At 35.2% G+C, this 22,348-nt stretch overlaps 2 protein-coding genes across 2 annotated transcripts in view; both read left to right on the forward strand.

Annotated features, from left to right (window-relative positions):
- LOC145321079 (uncharacterized) lies at nt 1–17,473 on the forward strand. Its single transcript, XM_080162852.1, has 5 exons — nt 1–887; nt 1,259–1,414; nt 9,058–9,660; nt 15,495–15,609; nt 16,321–17,473. The coding sequence occupies exons 1-5, from the start codon at nt 33–35 to the stop codon at nt 16,425–16,427; spliced, it is 1,836 nt and encodes a 611-aa protein (XP_080018978.1). The 5' UTR covers nt 1–32; the 3' UTR covers nt 16,428–17,473.
- LOC145321095 (beta-1,3-galactosyltransferase 1-like) overlaps nt 17,464–22,348 on the forward strand; it is an 11,139-nt gene continuing 6,254 nt past the window's right edge. Inside the window, exons 1-6 of the mRNA XM_080162853.1 lie at nt 17,464–17,811; nt 18,086–18,319; nt 18,956–19,047; nt 19,469–19,607; nt 20,044–20,132; nt 20,669–20,804. Coding sequence (XP_080018979.1) covers nt 17,800–17,811; nt 18,086–18,319; nt 18,956–19,047; nt 19,469–19,607; nt 20,044–20,132; nt 20,669–20,804 — 702 coding nt within the window. The 5' untranslated portion in view covers nt 17,464–17,799. The remainder of the gene's footprint in view (nt 17,812–18,085; nt 18,320–18,955; nt 19,048–19,468; nt 19,608–20,043; nt 20,133–20,668; nt 20,805–22,348) is intronic.

The following is a 22,348-nucleotide window of genomic DNA, read 5'->3' on the forward strand; positions in this document are numbered from 1 at the left end:
CTGTCTCATAGACAAGTCCATACACGGTTTTGATGCCTAGAATAATCCCACACATATTCTACACACGTAGCACTGTCAAATCAACAGGTCCCTTGATGACAGTGGATCTGCCAAGCATGCCAGATTTGCAAGATTATGCCACCCAATCAGTCTCAGTTGAAACAACTAGGATCATCCCAACTGAACAGGTTGATCCTGAAAATACTGTTGCAGATCCAAGAATTAAACAAGGCCCAGCTAAAATCACTGCAACGGATTCCAGAAAATCAAATGCTGACAACCCTAAAAAATGTGTTGAATCTGTTACAAAGGTTGCTCTAAAAGATAAGACAACAGTCAAAGCTAGTGTTGCAACAAAAGAAAAAGCTGCCAACGAAAATACCAAGAATGAACAAGGTAGTAACAATGCAAAGGAACCAAGTCAACCTGCAGCAGTAATAAAATCAGAATATGCCCTGCCATGGAAAAAGGAGGAGGTGAATATAAAGGAGGACCAAGAAGTTGCTTTCGATGTTTCTCAACTTTATAACACCCAAATAAATACCAATAATGGCGATAGTGATTCTGATATTGATTATGAACCGCCAACAGCTGCTGCAAACAATAAAAATGATGCTAGAACCGAGGAATATAATGAAGTTCCTGATGCGATGATTTCAATGATGGGGGACAGAAAACAGTTTCCACCATCAATGAAGAATCAAGCTAAAGATACATCTAAAGATCAGCCTAAACACAAAGATACTTCAAATGGTATTACCAAAAGTAAAAGAGAAATAATGAAATCCACAGAGAAGAAAAGTGTAGAACAATCTCTACATCTGCTGAGCTCCTTGACTACCTGTCCGAATTTCAAAGATTTTGCTGTGACTTACCTAAACATGTTTGTAAGTACTACATTTAGTTTTTTTTTATTATCCCTGAAATATAATTAGGCAAAAGCAAGAGTACCTATGCCCTTCCACTTTTTAACAATTTTTTTGGTTCAAGTTACCTAGGATTGTAACGCACTGGATAAAGACAAGTTTCGGTGATTTCCCACTTTTAAGATCTGACTGCATTGGAACTGTCGAGGAAAAAAATACATTTTTATTGATTACTTTAGGTTAGGTAATTAAAGGTTAGAAATAATCCCGTGAGGATATGGCTCCGCAGGTTTGGATCTACCCGAAGGGGCCGAAAATAATCTTTTAAGATCAAAATAAAGTGCTTGCGTTTTTTTAAAAAGAAGGTTTATTTTCAAAAATATTATTTGTAGGGACTGGAAGAGAAAGATTCCTGTGACGACATAATCAACCATATAAACTCTACTCTTGAGCTAGATGACGTGCAGCCCCTGCTCCAGATAATGAAGGAACATACAGAAAAGTTTAGGGTGGGTCTGAACCCGCAGCTTGTCGTTAACTTGATTCAGGTAGGATGTTATTAATAGATATTATGACCGGGTTGCTAACATGGAACTCATTTATTGGTCAGATTGTTCATTTCATAGGAGAGGAGAGGATGGAGTAAAGGGGGTTGGTGGAGGGTATTGTTATTTTAGCCCGCTGCAAGTTTCACTTTATTAGAGAACATGGAAATCTGGTGCAAGTAATAATAAAAATCCATATAACATTAGTGTTGGAAGAGGTTTGCTTTTTTTAATAGACTAAGGGTATTTTTTTAGGGACCTTAAGTGATAAGACATGGACGATATAATAATCTATAATACAAAGTAGCTTGATGTCTATCTGTCCGTCCGTCCGTCCATCCGTCCGTCCGTCTGAAGCTTAAGATCTTGGTAACCACTGAACCGATTGGATTCTACTCTTCAGGGTATATACCTATCGGTCCTGTGGTGGTTTTAAGCTATTTTCTTGGGGGGGTGGGACACCCCCAACCCCCCCAAAAATGAAAATCCCCCCCCCCAATTTTTTTTTTTTTTGCAGAAGATTTCCTTGGTCCTTTTTTTGCAGAAGATTTCCTAGGTCCTTTTTTTACGCAGAAGATTTCCTTGGTCCTTTTTTTATGCAGAAGATTTCCTTGGTCCTTTCCTTTCGCCTAAATTTTTTTTGATTACCTCTTGGGGCAAAGCCCCTAGAGGCTAGGGGCGAAGCCGCTAGTATTTATATACATTCATACATAAAACTATCCGCCCTTAATTATTGATAAATTTTTGACGCTGTTATTTTGGAAAAACCTTATCAACTTAAAGTACCGACCCAAAGTTTTTGATGAAACTAATAAGATATCTTAGTTATAAAACTGGGCCCCAGAGTAATTTACAGAACAATGTCCCCTCACACTCTATCTGGGTATTTTACTGAAGTAGAATTGGATATAGAGCAATATCAAACAAATTAGGGTTGGCAATCCGAATCCGGAATCCATTTTTTAATAGCGGATTCGGATTCTTAATTGGTAGGCTAAAATTGGCGTCTTGAGTTTTTTCTTTCAACTCCCACTTTTAGAAGGCAAAGATAATTATCGATTCATTATACACAATATCTTTTAAAATCTGGTTCGATTATCGGAAGTGAAATATAGAGAACACCAAGAACATTAATTTTTAGGACCTATGTAACACTTAATTTTTTTAATTTTTTTGAAAAGCCCTTTAAAATATTGCTAGAATCCGGAATCCGAAATAAATAAGAATCCGGAATCCGCAAGAATCCGCCATTTTTTGGACGGATTGCCATCCATAAAACAAAGGGGGGGGGGGGGTTAATGCAACCATCTCGTAATCAGTGAGCAAATGGCACTTAGAATTCGAATTTCCATCTATAATTTTGCATGAGTAATCCTTGGTAGGTCTATTTTCCCTAAATCGAACAAAAAGTTGGAAAAGTAACTGCTAACGGCTGGCGGCTCAGCTATTTTGCCATTTTTTAGGATCATCATTGGGGATGTACATCATTTTATCAGCCATTGTCTTATCCCTTTAGTTCCCTGGTTGTATCTGCACATTGAACATTTAACATATAATTTAAGTAATGTGACTTATTTTAGTAAATATCTAGTTTTGTTTTACTTATCTGATTAATCAGATTAAAATTAAAACACAATACAATTAAAATTATGCATCCTTTATTATACTATTGGGAGCGAAACTAATCATTTAAGATGATAGACGATAAAAACACAGCCCAATTACGAAGAAAATAACCCATGTTTTTTTTTACCTAAAGGTTGTTCAAATCTAAGTAAGATCATCACAAAAGCTGTCTTTAAGCTGTCTGAAGGACAAAAACATGATGGAAAATATGAAAAGCATTAATAACATGGCTGTAGATAATCTTTATATTATCATTGAGACTAAACAAACTAACGGACAATCTTATTGTATGAAGGCTTTGCTTTTAATAAAATTATCCATAATATTTTTTATGTATATATGACACTCATCAGTTTGTGTATAGAAGGCGAGGCGTGCTATTGTAGTTAGACCCAGGGATTCAAGGTTAGGTCAATGGAAAACAATTTGACTCATTTATTTAAAATCTTAAACTTTTATTTAAGAAAATGTTGCTTCCTGTACTGTGGTTGAGAAGCCACAGTACTTTTAAAAATTAAGAAGTAAAAAAAAGTATTATGGGTAAATTTTTTACTGGGGAAAATTTCTCTTTAGAGGGTGTTATTACCTTCCCCCAAAATAGCTATAACCCTACCCAAGACACTGTTAAGGGAAATCATATCGGTTCAGCGGTTAGCGGTAGAATTCGTTACAAAGAGATAGACTTGCTATTAGAAATATATTATAAGTTTAGTGCTTTTCTAAATTAGACTCCTTTTCGCTTTTTTATTTGATTGACAGAATTAAAAATATAGAAAGAAGTGTTTTTATGTAAAAAAAAGAAAGAAAGTAAAAGTAATTGGTATATATAAAAATAACATTTTTATGCATTTTACAATTATGTTTGCTTGACTACGTCGGCACAATTATTTTTTTTCCATTCATGCTTGATTATACCTATAATTCATGTATTCTTATATAAAATGATATCATACAGGTCTTTATACATGGAAATTAATTGATCCTCCATTGTTTTAACCTACTCTAAAGAATTTTAATACTAAAACAGACTAAAATCTAAATGAAGTTTTAAGTTTCCCCAAAAAGGAGATGACAATCAGTTCAGTATTTATTAAGATTTTAAGTTTCAGATTATAAAGTACCTAATATTTTAAATTATAGGATAAAGCATTTTACTTTATGCTTAAGTAAAATATTAGTTTTTTTTTCTTTCACTTAGCCCTGGCTCCCTAGATATTTAACATTATTATGCAGAATCATACCTAATCGAGTTTAATGTATTTATAATACATATTAAATAAATGTGTGTAGAGTCAGGAATGAGGGGAAAATTTCAATCAATTTACATTTTAACAAGGATGACAACATCCATAAGTAGCGAAGCACAAAAAATCATAGATTGGAAAAGGGTATTTATTAAAATCAAGAATAGATTTATTGGATAAAATAAACACGAAACCTTGTTTTATTTTGTATGATGACGATGGTTAAAGTAAATTACTTAAAAGATGCTCATAACAATGGGAAAAATTATTTTGATACTGCTATCCCAAAAAAGTTTAAAATCTAATATTAAAAAAAGATATGGGGAAATATGTAAATCATATAAAAATAGCAAAAAACCTGGCCGCCATGGTTTTCTTAAAACGACAGAAAATTTAATTTTTATATCCTTAACTTAAAAAATTAGGAAAATCGGACCATATACAATACACTGAAGATATGGAGAAAAATGTGAAAAATATAAAAAAAAGCCTAAAACTTGCTAAAAACGAAGTCTGGCCGTTATGGTTGTTTTCTTTAAAAGGCGGGAAATTCAATTTTGATATCTATAATTGAAAAAAATTTGAAAATCGGACCATAAACACTGAAGATATGGAGAAAAATGTGAAAAATATAAAAATAGCCTAAAACCTGCAAAAGACGCAGTCTGGCCTTCATGGTTGTTTTCTTTAAATGACGGGAAATTTAATTTTGATATCTATAGCTTAAAAAATTTTGAAATTCGGACCATAAATACTGAAGATATGGAGAAAAATGTGAAAAATATAAAAATAGCCTAAAACCTGCTAAAAAGTGGTCCGACCGCCAATGATGTTTTATAGTCAATTGTGCTCCTTAATGATGGGAATGAACTGTCAAATTATAGCATTCTATCTTTTATAGGAGCTGAGTAAATCCCATTTCCCCCATAGCGTTACGGACGGACGGACAAAGTGAATTATAGAGTAGCTTCGCTACTAAAAATTCTACAATAGGAGTTTGAAAAAGGGGTCTTAAAAGTGTAGTAAATTAGAAAAGTATCACAGTAGAGTTTCTGTCCTTGCCAACACACAACTTAATTGTCTGATTACTCTAGCACCCTAGATATTTAAAATTCGGCAAAATATTAAAAGTTGCGTTTGCTTTAGAACCCAAAATTTAAGACAACCAAAATAATAAATTTTAAATCCATTGTTCTAACCTTATATCCCTGCTTATTCTATAGTGTTAAGTGCGTTTTTGTATGTTACTTGGTAAACAGAAAAAAATGTTCAACTTTCTATTTAATGATTAAATAATCAATTAAATATATATTTGTATAATTAAAATGAGCTTAAAGAATTTTATATAATTTTAGTAACGATGACAATATCAATAAAATTACCGAGTTTGTTTCATATTTTCATAAACTGCTTCAAAATTCTTTAAAAGTTAAATAAAACAATTCTGAAAAATTGAAATTAAGTACCTATCAGGCGTATAATAATGAGGAGGATTAAGAAGCATACAATACTTAAAATAAAAAAGAATAGTAAAGTTCAATGTGAATTCTAATGTAAAAATTTCTAGTTTTAAGACCATTAATTTTGGTAAGATTTGGTAAGTTACATGACAAAGTGTAACGACGGGCGAAGGATTTTATTTATACTATCTATAGAGTAGTTTCGCTACTGAAACTATTCGTTATAAAGTGTGTTACTTTATTATATGTTTCATCAATATTTGGCCACAACTCAGCCAAAAATGCTTACAAAATAGACCTTTTTCAACCTAAGATGCTCAAATACTTCATTTACAAGCCCCATCAATCAGTTTTGAGATATCTCCATATTTCAAGGAAAATTTACAAAAAAGGCAAATTTGGGTGTTACCTTTTTATATGCTCAGATACCATAAAATCAATAAAAAGATACTTATTTTTACTTTTCTCTCATTTTTAAAGTTTGATTCTGTTAAAGTAAATATTCTTGAAGGGATTTATGCATTGATTTTACAGAAACATAATATTTGGTGGAAATAAATGATCTTCAAAAGAATTTTTTTTGGAAAATAAGAAATTCAACCCCCATTGCCCTAGAGGACAGCTGCTGACCTCTAGTGTTCATGGTTTTGTCAAGTACATGTTAAAGAAAAAAATAGCCAAAAATGTACATAAAAAAGTATCTTAATGTGTTAAAAAATTAAATTGTTTAACTTCAAATTTGGGGATGCTGACCTTAAAGATGCTCTTACTGGTGGTGATGGTGACCTGGAAGGCATTGAAGTACATCAGCATTATGGCAACACAACTATTGATCTATGTTCTGATTTTTAAATTCCTGGCAGCCTCCAATGAAAAAATACAACAAGAACTTTTCAAAATCACAGTATTTACCTTATAAATTTGAGAATAAAAAAATCATTTAGGGATTTCTCTTGATTGGAGGCTGCTAGGAATATAAAAATCAAAACATAGATCAATAGTTGTGTTGCCATAATGCTCATGTACTTCAATGCCTTCCGGGTCACCATCACCACCAGTAAGAGCATCTTTAAGGTCAGCATCCCCAAATTTGAAGTTAAACAATTTAATTTTCTAACACATTAAAATATTTTTTTTATGTACTTTTTTGGCTAATTTTTTTCTTTAACATGTATTTAACAAAACCATGTACACTAGAGGTCAGCAGCTGTCCTCTAGGGCGATGGAGGATAAATTTCTTATTTTCCAAAAAGAATACTTTTGGATACAATTTATTTCCACCCAATATTATGTTTCTGTATAAATCAATGCATAAATCCCTTCAAGAATATTTACTTTAAAAATCAAACTTTAAAAATGAGAGAAAAGTATAAATAAGTATTTTTTTATTGATTTTATGGTATCTGAGCATATAAAAAGGTAACACCCAAATTTGCCTTTTTTGTCAATTTTCCTTGAAATATGGAGATATCTTAAAACTGATTGATGGGGCTTGTAAAGGAACTATTTGAGTACTTTAGGTCGAAAAGGGTATGTTTTGTAAGCATTTTTGACTGAGTTGTGGCAAAATAATGATGAAACATATAAAAAAGTAACACACTTTAGACGGAGATAGAAAACAACAGCAATTTTAGAAAATCTTTGCTAGTAGAAAAGTTTATTTTACCAAAAAAATATCTCATTCATATTTGGTTATCTAACGCACTCGAATCAATTGATTTGATTAATTTGAAATGCATTTCATTGTAGTGCAATTTATTTCATTTCCTTCTCCCACTTTCTTCTTTTACTCTCTTTCTCTTTTTTTCTACTTCTAATTTCTGAAGTTGGGAAGTTGAAAAAACTTTCTTATCATAAAAAGATTAGGTAGTAAAAGACTAATAGTAATGGATATAGAATATAAGTGGATATAATGACAGGAGAAAATTTGTTTTCAAAGTAAATTACTAACAAGGACCTCAGTTAATTGGCAGTTCGTCTATCCAGTAGAAGGGGAGGGACGGGGGGGGGGGGGGGGGTAGGGGTTGTTATTTAAGACAACTACAACTTTCACTTTATTGGAGTACTTAATAATCTGGTGTAAGAACTAAGTAACAATAAATCTTTTATGATAAGGTGGAAGCCTGTAATATACCATTACAATATTAAATAGAAAGTAATATTTTTAAAAGTGAGAACTGTTTTCAACTTCCCAACTGTCCTATGTGTGTACGTGTGTTTGTGTTTGTTTTGGGGGTAGAAATTGATGCAATATATATGAACTAGGCCCTAGGCCTGACACTGCAGAGTTCAATGTCAATAAAAGGCCTTCAGTTTTTCATTGTGTGGCCTGCTATAGGTGGTTAGTTGTGATTAGGGTCGACAATTCTTTTTATTTTTTTTAAATTATCGAAATTGTGAATTTAATCCTGTCATTGTATAAATAAGCCAAGTTTTTATACATTTACCCTCGGTCCGTGCTATAGAATAATAAAATAAAATCATTCTTTTAATTTCAAAAATCTTGTTCGTGTTTAAACAAGTTTTTACATGATGTTATTACCCTATCAAGTATAACTTATGAATGGTGATTACTAGCACGATTATGCCATGTTTTAAGTGAAGTCCTGAAAAAAGAATGTTGATCTTGTATTAATCTTTGTATTGTCCGTCTGATTTTGCCATCCTTATTCTATCTCATATATTTTTAAGTTTTATCAGACAAACTTACATGAGATATTTGAATTTTGTTTTACGAGAGAAACTTTAAAACTTAAAATCTTATTTAGATTTTCTTTGTTTAAATTTTTCTTTCTCTCACAGCCGATTACAAGATCATTGGGGATACGTACACAACTTACTACTTTATTTTATAACTTGTGGCTGCGCTCCTAGCATCTAGGGGCTTTGTATTTGAAGGGATATGAAAGGGCGGAAAAATAGCCTAAAACCACACCCGGACTTGTTTATAAAAATGAAATAGCCTACAGCCATCTCGGGACATATGTGAAGCTTCACTCTAAAGAAGGACCATATCAGTTCAGCGGTTATCGAGATCATTCGCTACAGACAAAAAAGCTTGCTACTTTATATAATAGGATACTGGCTGCACCTTTATCATTTATGGACTTCATATTAATCGGGGAGAGATAGCCTAAAACCATTCCAAGACCTGAGTCTTATAATGAAATAGCTTAAAATGTAAAGCTTCCATAAAATGGAAAACTCGATCGGCGCGGTTGGGTAGTTAAGAATTAAATAGCCTAAGCTACAGACAAAAACATTGCTACTTTACATAATAGGTAGAAAAATTAATAACATCTTATTATTACTTTAGGAGCAACATGAACTATTCACTACTGATCATAACATTGAAACTTTTAAAGCTGCTAAGGTTCTTATGCACATGTTCAATCAAAAATATCCAAACAAAAATGATAACAAGCAAGAACATGAGAATGCAAAACCAGAACAAAGTTCAAGAAATAATTCTGGTGGAAATAGAAAGTCTATAGAAAAGCAAAAAGAACCAATTGACATTGCTGAAAAATCAAAACCAGGTGGTGTGAACAAACAGAAAAAGAATGCTGACCGTGCTAATGATGTAGAGCTAGTTGATTTAGAAGAAGAAGTTGATGAAATAAGTATGATTCAACATTCAAGCAATGTCCTTAGCTCAAATCCTACCAATCAAAAAACTACCAACTCTTCTAATGTCAAAGCCAGTAATGCCTCCCACCGATCAGTTGATGCTCATAGCCGCCCCCAGATAGTACTTGCTACCAGCCGCCACCAAACGGTTGATGCTACCAGCCGTCCCCAAACAGTTAATGCTACCAGCCGCCGCCAAACAGTTGCATCTCGGCGCTCCAGCTCTCCTGATTATGTGGATTTTATGAGTGACAATGAAGATATTATTATTGAGGAATCAAAACCAAAGGTTATTGACAGTCAATGAAAAGTTTCTAACATTAAAAAAGGGGGATGTGGAAAATAACCATTTGGGCAGGGGGGGGGGGGTTTACTCGAGAACCCTTAGAGCTAGAGGGAGCTAATTTTGGATATAAGCTTCTATGGGGCCAAAGTTACTTTTAAAATTATCGTCGACCCCCCACCCCCCCCCCAATTTTTTTTTTTGGGGGGGGGCGGGTGGATTATACTATGGGATGTTTCTCATAAACGACTTGAGATAAATGGAGCAAACCTTGGGATACAAGTTTTGTAGGCCTATATTTGATATTAGAATTATCGTTGACCACCCACCCACCCCAAAACCCCTAATTTGGGGGGGGGGGGGAGGGGCGGGTGAATTATACTATAGGGTGTTTCTCATAAACGACTTGAGATATATGGAGCAAACCTTAGGATACAAGTTTTGTAGGCCTATATTTGATTTTAGAATTATCGTTGACCACCCACCCACCCCAAAACCCCTAATTTGGGGGGGGGGGCGGGTGAATTATACTATAGGGTGTTTCTCATAAATGACTTGAGATAAATGGAGCAAACCTTAGGATACAAGTTTTGTAGGCCTATATTTGATTTTATAATTATCGATGACCACCCACTCACCCCCAAACCCCTAATTTTTTTTTGGGGGGGGGGGGGCGGGTGGATTATACTATAGGGTGTTTCTCATAAACGACTTGCAGCAATTTTATTTTGGGTGCTACTCCCTTAGTTTTAGAGATAATTGGATGAAATCTTTTGGGCTGGGTCACTAATTACCCCAACTATTGGTATCTTTAAAAAAACGGCTGCGAGACCGCCGCTTCCGCCGCCCGCCGCCATTTACCGCCGCCACTAAAAAAAAATTTTTTATTGCATTTCTCGCCGAATTAGGCAATTTGGAATCATTTGAGACCATGTTATTTTTTTCAAAAATTTTTCACCTTACAAGCAACCCTGCGGGGGATTTAGTCATTTTTTTCAAATTCTCAAAAAAAAATAACATGGTCTCAAATGATTCCACATTGCCTAATTCGGCGAGAAATGCAATAAAAAAATTTTTTTTGATGGCGGCTGTAAACGGCGGCGGGCGGCGGGAGCGGCGGTCCCGCCGCCGTTTTTTTAAAAAGATACCAATAGTTGGGGTAATTAGTGACCCAGCCCAAAAGATTTCATCCAATTATCTCTAAAACTAAGGGAGTAGCACCCAAAATAAAATTGCTGGTATGTCGTGTGATAAGTCACCACATTTCCCCCCCCCCCCCCCTTTACTTACAATTTTGTTTCGACTTTTATTTTGGGTGCCACTCCCTTAGTTTTAGAGATAATTGGATGAAATCTTTTGGGCTGGGTCACTAATTACCCCAACTATTGGTATCTTTAAAAAAAACGGCAGCAGGACCGCCGCTCCCGCCACCCGTCGCCATTTACCGCCGCCACCAAAAAAAATTTTTTATTGCATTTCTCGCCGAATTAGGCAATTTGGAATCATTTGAGACCATGTTATTTTTTTCAAAAATTTTTCGCCTTCCAAGCAACCCTGCGGGGGATTTAGTCATTTTTTTCAAATTCTCAAAAAAAAACATGGTCTCAAATGATTCCAAATTGCCTAATTCGGCGAGAAATGCAATAAAAAAAATTTTTTTGATGGCGGCAGTAAACGGCGGCGGGAAGCGGGAGCGGCGGTCCTGCCGCCGTTTTTTTTAAAAGATACCAATAGTTGGGGTAATTAGTGACCCAGCCCAAAAGATTTCATCCAATTATCTCTAAAACTAAGGGAGTTTTGTAGGCCTATATTTGATTTTATAATTATCGATGACCACCCACTCACCCCCAAACCCCTAATTTTTTTTTGGGGGGGGGGCGGGTGGATTATACTATAGGGTGTTTCTCATAAACGACTTGCAGCAATTTTATTTTGGGTGCTACTCCCTTAGTTTTAGAGATAATTGGATGAAATCTTTTGGGCTGGGTCACTAATTACCCCAACTATTGGTATCTTTAAAAAAACGGCTGCGAGACCGCCGCTTCCGCCGCCCGCCGCCATTTACCGCCGCCACTAAAAAAAATTTTTTTATTGCATTTCTCGCCGAATTAGGCAATTTGGAATCATTTGAGACCATGTTATTTTTTTCAAAAATTTTTCACCTTACAAGCAACCCTGCGGGGGATTTAGTCATTTTTTTCAAATTCTCAAAAAAAATAACATGGTCTCAAATGATTCCAAATTGCCTAATTCGGCGAGAAATGCAATAAAAAAAAAATTTTTGGTGGCGGCTGTAAACGGTGGCGGGCGGCGGGAGCGGCGGTCCCGCCGCCGTTTTTTTTAAAAGATACCAATAGTTGGGGTAATTAGTGACCCAGCCCAAAAGATTTCATCCAATTATCTCTAAAACTAAGGGAGTAGCACCCAAAATAAAATTGCTGGTATGTCGTGTGACGAGTCACCACATTTCCCCCCCCCGCCTTTACTTTTAATTTTGTTTCAACTTTTATTTTGGGTGCTACTCCCTTAGTTTTAGAGATAATTGGATGAAATCTTTTGGGCTGGGTCACTAATAACCCCAACTATTGGTATCTTTAAAAAAAACGGCGGCGGGACCGCCGCTCCCGCCGACCGACGCCGTTTACAGCCGCCGACAAAAAAAATTTTTTTATTGCATTTCTCGCCGAATTAGGCAATTTGGAATCATTTGAGACCATGTTATTTTCGAGAATTTGAAAAAAATGACTTAAGTCCCCTGCAGGGTTGCTTGTAAGGCGAAAAATTTTTGAAAAAAATAACATGGTCTCAAATGATTCCAAATTGCCTAATTCAGCGAGAAATGCCATAAAAAAATTTTTTGGTGGCGGCGGTAAACGGCGACAGGCGGCGGGAGCGGCGGTCCCGCCGCCGTTTTTTTTAAAGATACCAATAGTTGGGGTAATTAGTGACCCAGCCCAAAAGATTTCATCCAATTATCTCTAAAACTAAGGGAGTAGCACCCAAAATAAAATTGCTGGTATGTCGTGTGATGAGTCACCACATTTCCCCCCCCAATTTACTTACAATTTTGTTTCGACTTTTATTTTGGGTGCCACTCCCTTAGTTTTAGAGATAATTGGATGAAATCTTTTGGGCTGGGTCACTAATTACCCTAACTATTGGTATCTCTTAAAAAAAACGGCGGCGGGACCGCAGGGTTGCTTGTAAGGTGAAAAATTTTGAAAAAAATAACATGGTCTCAAATGATTCCAAATTGCCTAATTCGGCGAGAAATGCAATAAAAAAAAATTTTTTTTGGTGGCGGCGGTAAATGGCGGCGGGCGGCGGTCCTGTTGCCGTTTTTTTTAAAGATACCAATAGTTGGGGTAATTAGTGACCCAGCCCAAAAGATTTCATCCAATTATCTCTAAAACTAAGGGAGTAGCACCCAAAATAAAATTGCTGGTGTGTCGTGTGACGAGTCACCACATTTCCCCCCCCAATTTACTTACAATTTTGTTTCGACTTTTATTTTGGGTGCTACTCCCTTAGTTTTAGAGATAATTGGATGAAATCTTTTGGGCTGGGTCACTAATTACCCCAACTATTGGTATCTTTTTAAAAAAACGGCGGCGGGACCGCCGCTCCCGCCGCCCGCCGCCGTTTACAGCCGCCATCAAAAAAAAAATTTTTATTGCATTTCTCGCCGAATTAGGCCCCCCCTTGAGATAATTGGATGAAATCTTTTGGGCTGGGTCACTAATTACCCCAACTATTGGTATCTTTTAAAAAAAACGGCGGCGGGACCGCAGGGTTGCTTGTAAGGTGAAAAATTTTTTTAAAAAATAACATGGTCTCAAATGATTCCAAATTGCCTAATTCGGCGAGAAATGCAATAAAAAATTTTTTTGGTGGCGGCGGTAAATGGCGGCGGGAGCGGCGGTCCTGCTGCCGTTTTTTTTAAAGATACCAATAGTTTGGGTAATTAGTGACCCAGCCCAAAAGATTTCATCCAATTATCTCTAAAACTAAGGGAGTGGCACCCAAAATAAAAGTCGAAACAAAATTGTAAGTAAAGGGGGGGGGGGGAAATGTGGTGACTTATCACACAACATACCAGCAATTTTATTTTGGGTGCTACTCCCTTAGTTTTACAGATAATTGGATGAAATCTTTTGGGCTGGGTCACTAATTACCCCAACTATTGGTATCTTTTAAAAAAAACGGCGGCGGGACCGCCGCTCCCGCTTCCCGCCGCCGTTTACTGCCGCCATCAAAAAAAATTTTTTTATTGCATTTCTCGCCGAATTAGGCAATTTGGAATCATTTGAGACCATGTTATTTTTTAAAAAAATTTTTCACCTTACAAGCAACCCTGCGGCCGTAAATGGCGACGGGCGGCGGGAGCGGCGGTCCTGCTGCCGTTTTTTTTAAAGATACCAATAGTTGGGGTAATTAGTGACCCAGCCCAAAAGATTTCATCCAATTATCTCTAAAACTAAGGGAGTGGCACCCAAAATAAAAGTCGAAACAAAATTGTAAGTAAAGGGGGGGGGGGAAATGTGGTGACTTATCACACGACATACCAGCAATTTTATTTTGGGTGCTACTCCCTTAGTTTTAGAGATAATTGGATAATTGGATGAAATCTTTTGGGCTGGGTCACTAATTACCCCAACTATTGGTATCTTTTTAAAAAAACGGCGGCGGGACCGCCGCTCCCGCCGCCCGCCGCCGTTTACAGCCGCCATCAAAAAAAATTTTTTTATTGCATTTCTCGCCGAATTAGGCAATTTGGAATCATTTGAGACCATGTTATTTTTTTTTGAGAATTTGAAAAAAATGACTAAATCCCCCGCAGGGTTGCTTGTAAGGTGAAAAATTTTTGAAAAAAATAACATGGTCTCAAATGATTCCAAATTGCCTAATTCGGCGAGAAATGCAATAAAAAAATTTTTTTTTAGTGGCGGCGGTAAATGGTGGCGGGCGGCGGGAGCGGCGGTCTCGCAGCCGTTTTTTTAAAGATACCAATAGTTGGGGTAATTAGTGACCCAGCCCAAAAGATTTCATCCAATTATCTCTAAAACTAAGGGAGTAGCACCCAAAATAAAATTGCTGCAAGTCGTTTATGAGAAACACCCTATAGTATAATCCACCCGCCCCCCCCCCCCAAAAAAAAATTAGGGGTTTGGGGGTGAGTGGGTGGTCAACGATAATTATAAAATCAAATATAGGCCTACAAAACTTGTATCCTAAGGTTTGCTCCATTTATCTCAAGTCGTTTATGAGAAACACCCTATAGTATAATTCACCCGCCCCCCCCCCAAATTAGGGGTTTTGGGGTGGGTGGGTGGTCAACGATAATTCTAATATCAAATATAGGCCTACAAAACTTGTATCCCAAGGTTTGCTCCATTTATCTCAAGTCGTTTATGAGAAACATCCCATAGTATAATCCACCCGCCCCCCCCCCAAAAAAAAAATTTGGGGGGGGGTGGGGGGTCGACGATAATTTTAAAAGTAACTTTGGCCCCATAGAAGCTTATATCCAAAATTAGCTCCCTCTAGCTCTAAGGGTTCTCGAGTAAACCCCCCCCCCCTGCCCAAATGGTTATTTTCCACATCCCCCTTTAAATGGACTATTTTATTTTTATGAAATTTTCTTATTGTTGCTAGTAGCGCATCTTCTTTACAAATAGAGTGAGTCCAATAGACTACAGTATCTACGAAGTTACATGTTTTTCTATCATTTTGTTACAGCTTAATGTTCCTGCCCTACAATTTCATAAGCTTTAGGTATCTCATTCATATTTTCGTTCTTGTTATAAAACCTAAAATGGCTGTCATTTTAAAATAAACAGATAAATCCAAGTTCTTCCACAAGACGTTCAGAGGGTGTAAGGTCTGCCTCACCTGAAATTTCTTTTATTGATTTTGACCAGCAATTTATTCAAAATCTTGAGGATAAAAACAAAGGTTAGTTTGTTTGGTTATGCTTGTCCTTGTTTTGATCTTTCAAGTAAGGCTTCAAAACCGATTAGTATCCGCTGGATTAGAATCGGTTCTCAGTCATATAGAATCGTGTATAGCGTCGTATTACAGACAATTTTCCACCAATATTAAATTTGATAAAAACCGTAAAATTAATACCAGTTTTGCTCGACCGGACCTTTGGCTCCTCGGGGCAACCAAAACTTCTAATTTTAATCTTCTAATTTTATATTTTAGAATTCAGATTTTTTCTTTTTTCTCCTATAATAATTCCACCTTCTCGTCCATTATAATTCAAGAAAGTTTTAAAGCGAAGCTTTCTGCAATAAGGGTGGATACGTCGGTTGATTTAGGCATGCTGGACATGTTTTATCGATTTTTAACTTGGCATAATAATTTTTTACAACAATGTTTCATATAAGGTATATATTATAATTATCCTATTCATCTTATTTTTGCAAAAAAATTATTTCTACGACGATTAGGCACTAAGTATTAATTGAAGCATCTTTATAACCAAGTCTTATAACTATGTCCATGTTAAGCATTCAATATTTCAGTAATTTTGGAATAGTTTCACACGCAATTTTTGTTTTCACTTCTAGATATTGTTGTTAGATTTTCCTTCGGATTTTTTCAGCTTTGCTTTTATGGATATTGTCATTCTTGTTTAAATAAATACCAATTCTATATCAGGATCAAGTTCTAGAAGAAAGAGCAGAGGCAATGAGAAGTCCAGGGACAAGACAGCTGATGTTGTTACTCTAGATTCTGATGATGATGGCCCAATAACTCTAGAATGATAATTAAAAACTCGAAGGTTATAAATAGTAGGGCATTATTAACCAAATGTGCCAAAATTTAGTTTGTGTTGACTATTTAAGTTAAGGTAGAAGAATTCCTTTGACATGCAGGATTTTTGTCAAAAGTGTAAATAGATTTTTTTTCTACCTAAGATTCAAAACAGTTGATATTACGATCATGATTTTATACGGGTAGTTCCACAAAATGCATTTAAACTTTTATTTAATATTTTTCCTGTTAAATGCTAAGCACTATATTTAATACTAGCGGCTATGCCCCTTGAGTCACTTTGGGGAATGGCAGGGGGGGGGGGGTTAGTCGACCCTCCACTTTTCCTTTTTGTTTTAAATACTAAAAGAATAAAGTATTTTTTTTAAATCTCTAAGTACCTTAAGTCGTTAAATGCACTTTTTGGAACTATCCCTTAATTTTGCATTATTTGTTATTTGAGCTTATAAATACCTCTTGATAGCTTTTTGTTTTTAGTTTGTTAAGAAAATTTGCAGTGCTTGGCAGCCGCGCATAAGTCTCTAATTTTAACCCGCTTGTGTGAATAAAAAAAGACAGACTGCAAAGATGAATTGTCACTTTAGGAATAGGTTTAGACATCCAGCTAAATTTTAAAATTATTATATGACAATATCACTGTGCCTTACACGCGGCTGACGCGCAGCTGCCGAGCCCTGCATTTAAGTCTATAATCTGTATTATGTGGGCATTTCTAAAAATATTTGAAACTTATTAATACTTTAGCGAATAACATGCGCTTTAAATTTTAAAGCTTTTATTTTAGATAAAAATTAAAAATAGTTCTAAAATTCTCTAATACTGGGGATATGAATGTGATTTAAAGCTTGTTCTACTATGTGATATTATTCATTTTTTTAATTTTTCTAAAAAACAATTATCAAGTCAAAAATACTTTATTTTCAAAAAGTTGTGAATTTGTCAAAAATTTCTAATAACTTCAAAAAGTAAAGAAAATTTCTTATAATATTATATATTTTTTTATACCTAATTACTTTTTACATTTTCAGAGATAAAATGACAAAAACATAATAGAAGAAAAACAGTAGTTGAAACAGTAAGATGCTGTCAGTACTTAACTCTTATCTCTCAAGTATTACCGTGAATCAAATTATATTCAAACAAAAATTACATCAAATATGAAGCAACTTTCTTCTACCACTTGTCAAAACATAGAATAGATTTTATTAGAATATTTATTATGTATTCTGTATCTAACTTAATATGCCAGTGATATAACTTGAACTGTAAAGTATTTACAAATCTAGTCAGGGTGTATTGGAATATGCCTATTCTTGTCTGTAGTTGTTGTGATAACCAGTATTTTGTGCCATAACTGAAAAAATGACCAGTAAGGTAAAATATTTTTTTTTGATTGAAGCTACTTTACATGTATCATATGTTATGTTCATAATTTGTATTAACAAAGGAATATTTGTCGTTAATTAAACTTGCTAAACATGGGCATCATTTATAGGTCAGTTCGTTCATCGATTAGGAGGAAAGTGGATGGGGGCTATCGTTATTTTAGCCCGCTACGAGTTTCACTTTATTAGAGAGCGTAAAAATCTGGTGTAAGATCCAAGTAATATATATTCAGTAATACAAAACCCTGTACTCTACTGTTTAGGTAAAGCTAAGAGGGTCAGAGCTGCGTGACATAGTGTCTCCTGGCCGCTACTATCCCAAGCTGTTATTGCTGCTATGCGCCACTCTACTTTTCATCATGTTTACCTGGCTGCCGCGAGCAGCCGAGGACAAACAGCCGTCTGGGCCGCTGCCGTATGTGTGGGCGGCCAACCAGTCCAGAGAAGCGGCTGTTTGGGTCAGACCTAGGGAGAAAACTGAGCTTATTTCACCGCAGGTTACTTGCTTCATACTTTTTTTTAGTCGTTTATTAAGATCTCTTAAACTAATGTTAGGTAGGGGGAGGTACATTTGACTTTTATGGGGTAGGGGATGGGATTCTCTTGAACGAGTGAAGTAGTATAAAACTAAGTACTGCGGACTTCAAATCACTCATTCGACTTTTTCCATGAAAAACAGTTAACAATGCTTGTTTATTAAGATTTCTTGGCTGTTTCCCTTTAAGTGTCTAGTCGAGCACAGAAACCCCCTTCCCCATTATTTAGAATAAATGTAAAATAGCGGAGGAGGTTTCGTTTTTTACTTTAGTTCAGGTTAAGTTATCTTGGATAAAAAGTAGCTTTTAATGGTGCGAATACTACAGGGTACTAGGTACAGGGTTATGGCCCCCTATTTTATTTTAAACATAATTAACGGGGGGGGGGGGGGGGTTCTGTGCACGTTATGCACTATAAATTACCCCTTCTGTAGATTAGAATTAGTGGTTTTGAAACTCAACTGAATTAATGAGTCAACCAAAATTCACTAAAGTCCCTTAAGTTGAATAAGAAAACTGTGTTATAAAACTTTGGGGACTAGTGTAATAAACAGCCCATGGTCCCCTCTCTCTTGATTTACTTAAATATTTGTTTAGATGTGTGATCCTAGTATAACCAGTTCCTTTCCATACCTGTTGATAGTTGTCTGTAGTGCAATACCAAATTTTGATGCTAGAATGGCTATAAGGTATGTAACATCACTGTGTACACATACGAAAAGATGTTTTAAACGGGTAGAGAGGGTGTAAAAAGAACCATCCCTGTTTTTTCTGTTTCTGTTCTATTTGTTTTATTTTCCCTTTTGAGGTTGTAAGAAAATGCGGGAAATGAGTTACAAACTAACCCCTTCTGTAGATTACAATTAGTGGTTGAAATGTTTGGAAACTCAACTATATACACCAACCTATCAAAATTTAGTGAAAGTCGCCAGGGTTGTTCAGCCAACCAATAAGAAAACGTTATTTTAAGACTTTGGGGACTCGTGTAATAAACATCCCAATGTTCTCTCCCTCCCTGGGTGTAATGAATAAAAAAATCAACTTTTTTTACCAATTTATTTAACAACTTTCTCCTTTTAAACTCCATATAACTTTGCTGTTTTTTGTCAGGTCCTCCTGGGGTAAGCAAGAAGAATTAGTACCTGGTATACAAATAATATTCCTGGTGGGCAACGTGGAGAATACCTGGAACAGCACAGATCTGCCAGAACTAGAGAAAGAAGCGGAAATGTATAATGATATATTACAGGTATATTGGCCACAGTTACTTGAATAGATATACTAAAGATAGACTAATTAAGCTTTTTACAAATTAAAAATATTCTGTGTTACGCAAATCTTATATTCATTGATTTAATAGGATTTCATAGTTAATTGATTAGTCATTGCCACTTTTATTTTAAGAGGAATTTAGATTTAATTACCTACGCTTTTCTAATTTTAGGTTTTTTTTATAGACACTATTCGCATCTTTTATAGGAGATTTTATAAATTCTTTTTTGGGAGATTTTTATAGATATTTATTTATCATATCAGGGACGGGTGGTTTTCAAAAGAATTCAAAGTTGTTGCACTGCATTTCTTATTTCAGGAGGATTTAAAGATAGTGACGCATTTCTTATTTTAGGAGGATTTTATAGATATTTAGGCAAATTTTACCATCAAATTATCATTTCTTAATTTAGGAGGATTTTATAGATAGTTACGCAAATCTGACAATCAAATCTCTGATGATGTTGAAATGGTTCAACAAAACATGTGATCTGGGCAGCAAGTGAGTCATATTTAGAATTTTTATTCTTAAAAAGGCTACTTTCAAAATATTGTTTATTTGGGGTGGGGGGGGGGGGGTATTTTTCATTTTTTTTTGGGGGGGGGGGGGTTGGGAGCGTCCCACCCTTCAAGAAAATAGTTATAAACCTTCCCGGGACCTATGAGAAGCAACCCTGTTAAGGAGAACCCGATCGGTTTAGCGGTTAGCGAGATCCTTCGCTACAAACAAACAGACAGACAAACAAACAAACAAACAGACAGACATCGTTCTCCTTTGTATTATAGATTAACTTAACACTCGATGTACCAATTATGATAATACAGGAAAATTTAAGTATGCGTGAATATTATGACAGGGCAAAAAATTGTCGTCAATTTATCTTACTAATATGAACTCGTTTATTGGCCAGTTCGTTCATCCAGTAGGTGTGGATGTGTTTAAGGGGGTGGAAGGGGAAAATGGTTATTTTAGCCCGCTAAAAGTTTCACTATTAGAAAACATGAAAATCAAGTAATAATATACCTATCCATGAACAGGAAGAGAGTGGAATATCTGATGAAGACAGATGATGATATGTATATAAACTTGGCCAAGCTGAACGCTGTTGTCAGACAAAATAGAAAGCCAACCCTGTTGATGGGGTCCCTTATTTGTAATGCAGTTCCTATCAAGGTATAATTAATCGGCAAAGCATCTCTACAAGTGTTGAAGTGTTAGTTTGTAGAAAGTTTGGTTATACCAGGAATTACACTAGTCCCCAAAGTTTCATGTAATAAAGTTTGATTGGTTGGTTCATTAAGTTAAGTGTCTAAAGTTTTATCTAATTGCGATCTATAGAAGGGGTAATTTTATTTATAATCAATAGGGATGAACATTGTACATCAATTTATCGGCCATTGCACATAGGGGCAAGAAGGGGCATCAATTCACCACCCCCAAATCAAGTTTTAAACATTCTATGAGTATTATCATACCCAATGTACATCAGATTTCAAAGGAATCGTAAAAATACGCTTTTTAAGTAAGCATTCTAATGCATGGAAGTCAAGAAAAGTATGCCTTTTTCTTACAGAAAAAGGCATACTTTTTGTGTTTCACCAACAATTTTAAAAGTATTATAAAATCTCTTAGAATTAACGTAATTAGACAAAATAACTTTTGATGAGTCATGCATTACATATATTTTGACACTATAAAAGAAAAAAACACAAATTGAAGAAATAAGTCCTAAATAATTCTAGTTGAAGTCAAAATTTTAGTTTTTTTTTGTTTGTTTTTTAATCAACTTTTAAGATCACAGTAAGAGGAAACATGTTTTCGCCGGGTGTCGCCGGCTAAAAAAACGATATTTGATTACCCAAAGACATATTTTAATCGCCAGTACTGGTTTCACTTACCCCCCTGCGCCCCCGTAGGGGTTTTTAGTCCGTTTTCTGAACGTAAGTGCACGAAAAGTTTGTAAGAAAAAGCGTTTAAATGCACTTTTAAAGTCAAAACTTAAGATATAATTCAAATAAATAAAAGACACAAAAACATAGACATATTGGGAAATATTTATTCTGACTTAGAATTAAAGTTAATAATAAGTATTTTCAAGTTCTATTCCACTAAATGATGGGAAGGAGAGGGGGGGGGGCTAAACCTAAATCTAAACTTCTTTATGTTTGATGTTTTAATGTAACTAAATAATCGTTTCTATAGATTATTACATATATCAGGGATCTAAAGGGATAAGACAAAGGTCAATAAATTGTTGTACATCCTCAATGATAATACACAAAATTACCCCTTGTGTAGATTAAAGTTAGTAGTTAAAACGTTTGAACACACAAGTGTAAAACTTTTGGGACTAGTGTTATAAACAGCCCAATGTCCCCTACCTCACTGCGGAAAGGTAAAGTAAATATGCAAATAACGTGAGGTTCTTATAATCATTCTAAATTGGAATTAGCAAGTAGTCTATCTGTCTGTCTATTGGTAATGCTTTGTTTTTAAATTATGTAGTTACATGGTATTCATGTTTAATGTCAGCAGTTTTATTTAGAAAGGGAGGGGACTGTTAATTACACTAGTCCCCAACCTTCAAAGTTTTATAATAACGTTTTTATATTCGTTAGCATAAGTACTTCAGGAAATTTAATTGATTTTTTATTGGTTGGTTCATTAAGTTAAGTGTCAAAACTTTTCAACCACTAATTGTCATCTACAGACAAATA

Source organism: Acartia tonsa, chromosome 1, assembly GCF_053477335.1.
Source record: "Acartia tonsa isolate MP-2025a chromosome 1, ASM5347733v1, whole genome shotgun sequence".
Taxonomy (NCBI): domain Eukaryota; kingdom Metazoa; phylum Arthropoda; class Copepoda; order Calanoida; family Acartiidae; genus Acartia; species Acartia tonsa.

Bases quoted from the DNA above. Each gene is read 5' to 3' on its own strand.
- LOC145321079 (XM_080162852.1), top strand. From the start codon at position 33: ATGCCTAGAATAATCCCACACATATTCTACACACGTAGCACTGTCAAA. The intron at 1,415-9,057 runs GTAGGATGTTAT...TTATTACTTTAG, and splicing joins TTGTCGTTAACTTGATTCAG to GAGCAACATGAACTATTCAC. The intron at 9,661-15,494 runs GTTATTGACAGT...TAAAATAAACAG, and splicing joins TTGAGGAATCAAAACCAAAG to ATAAATCCAAGTTCTTCCAC.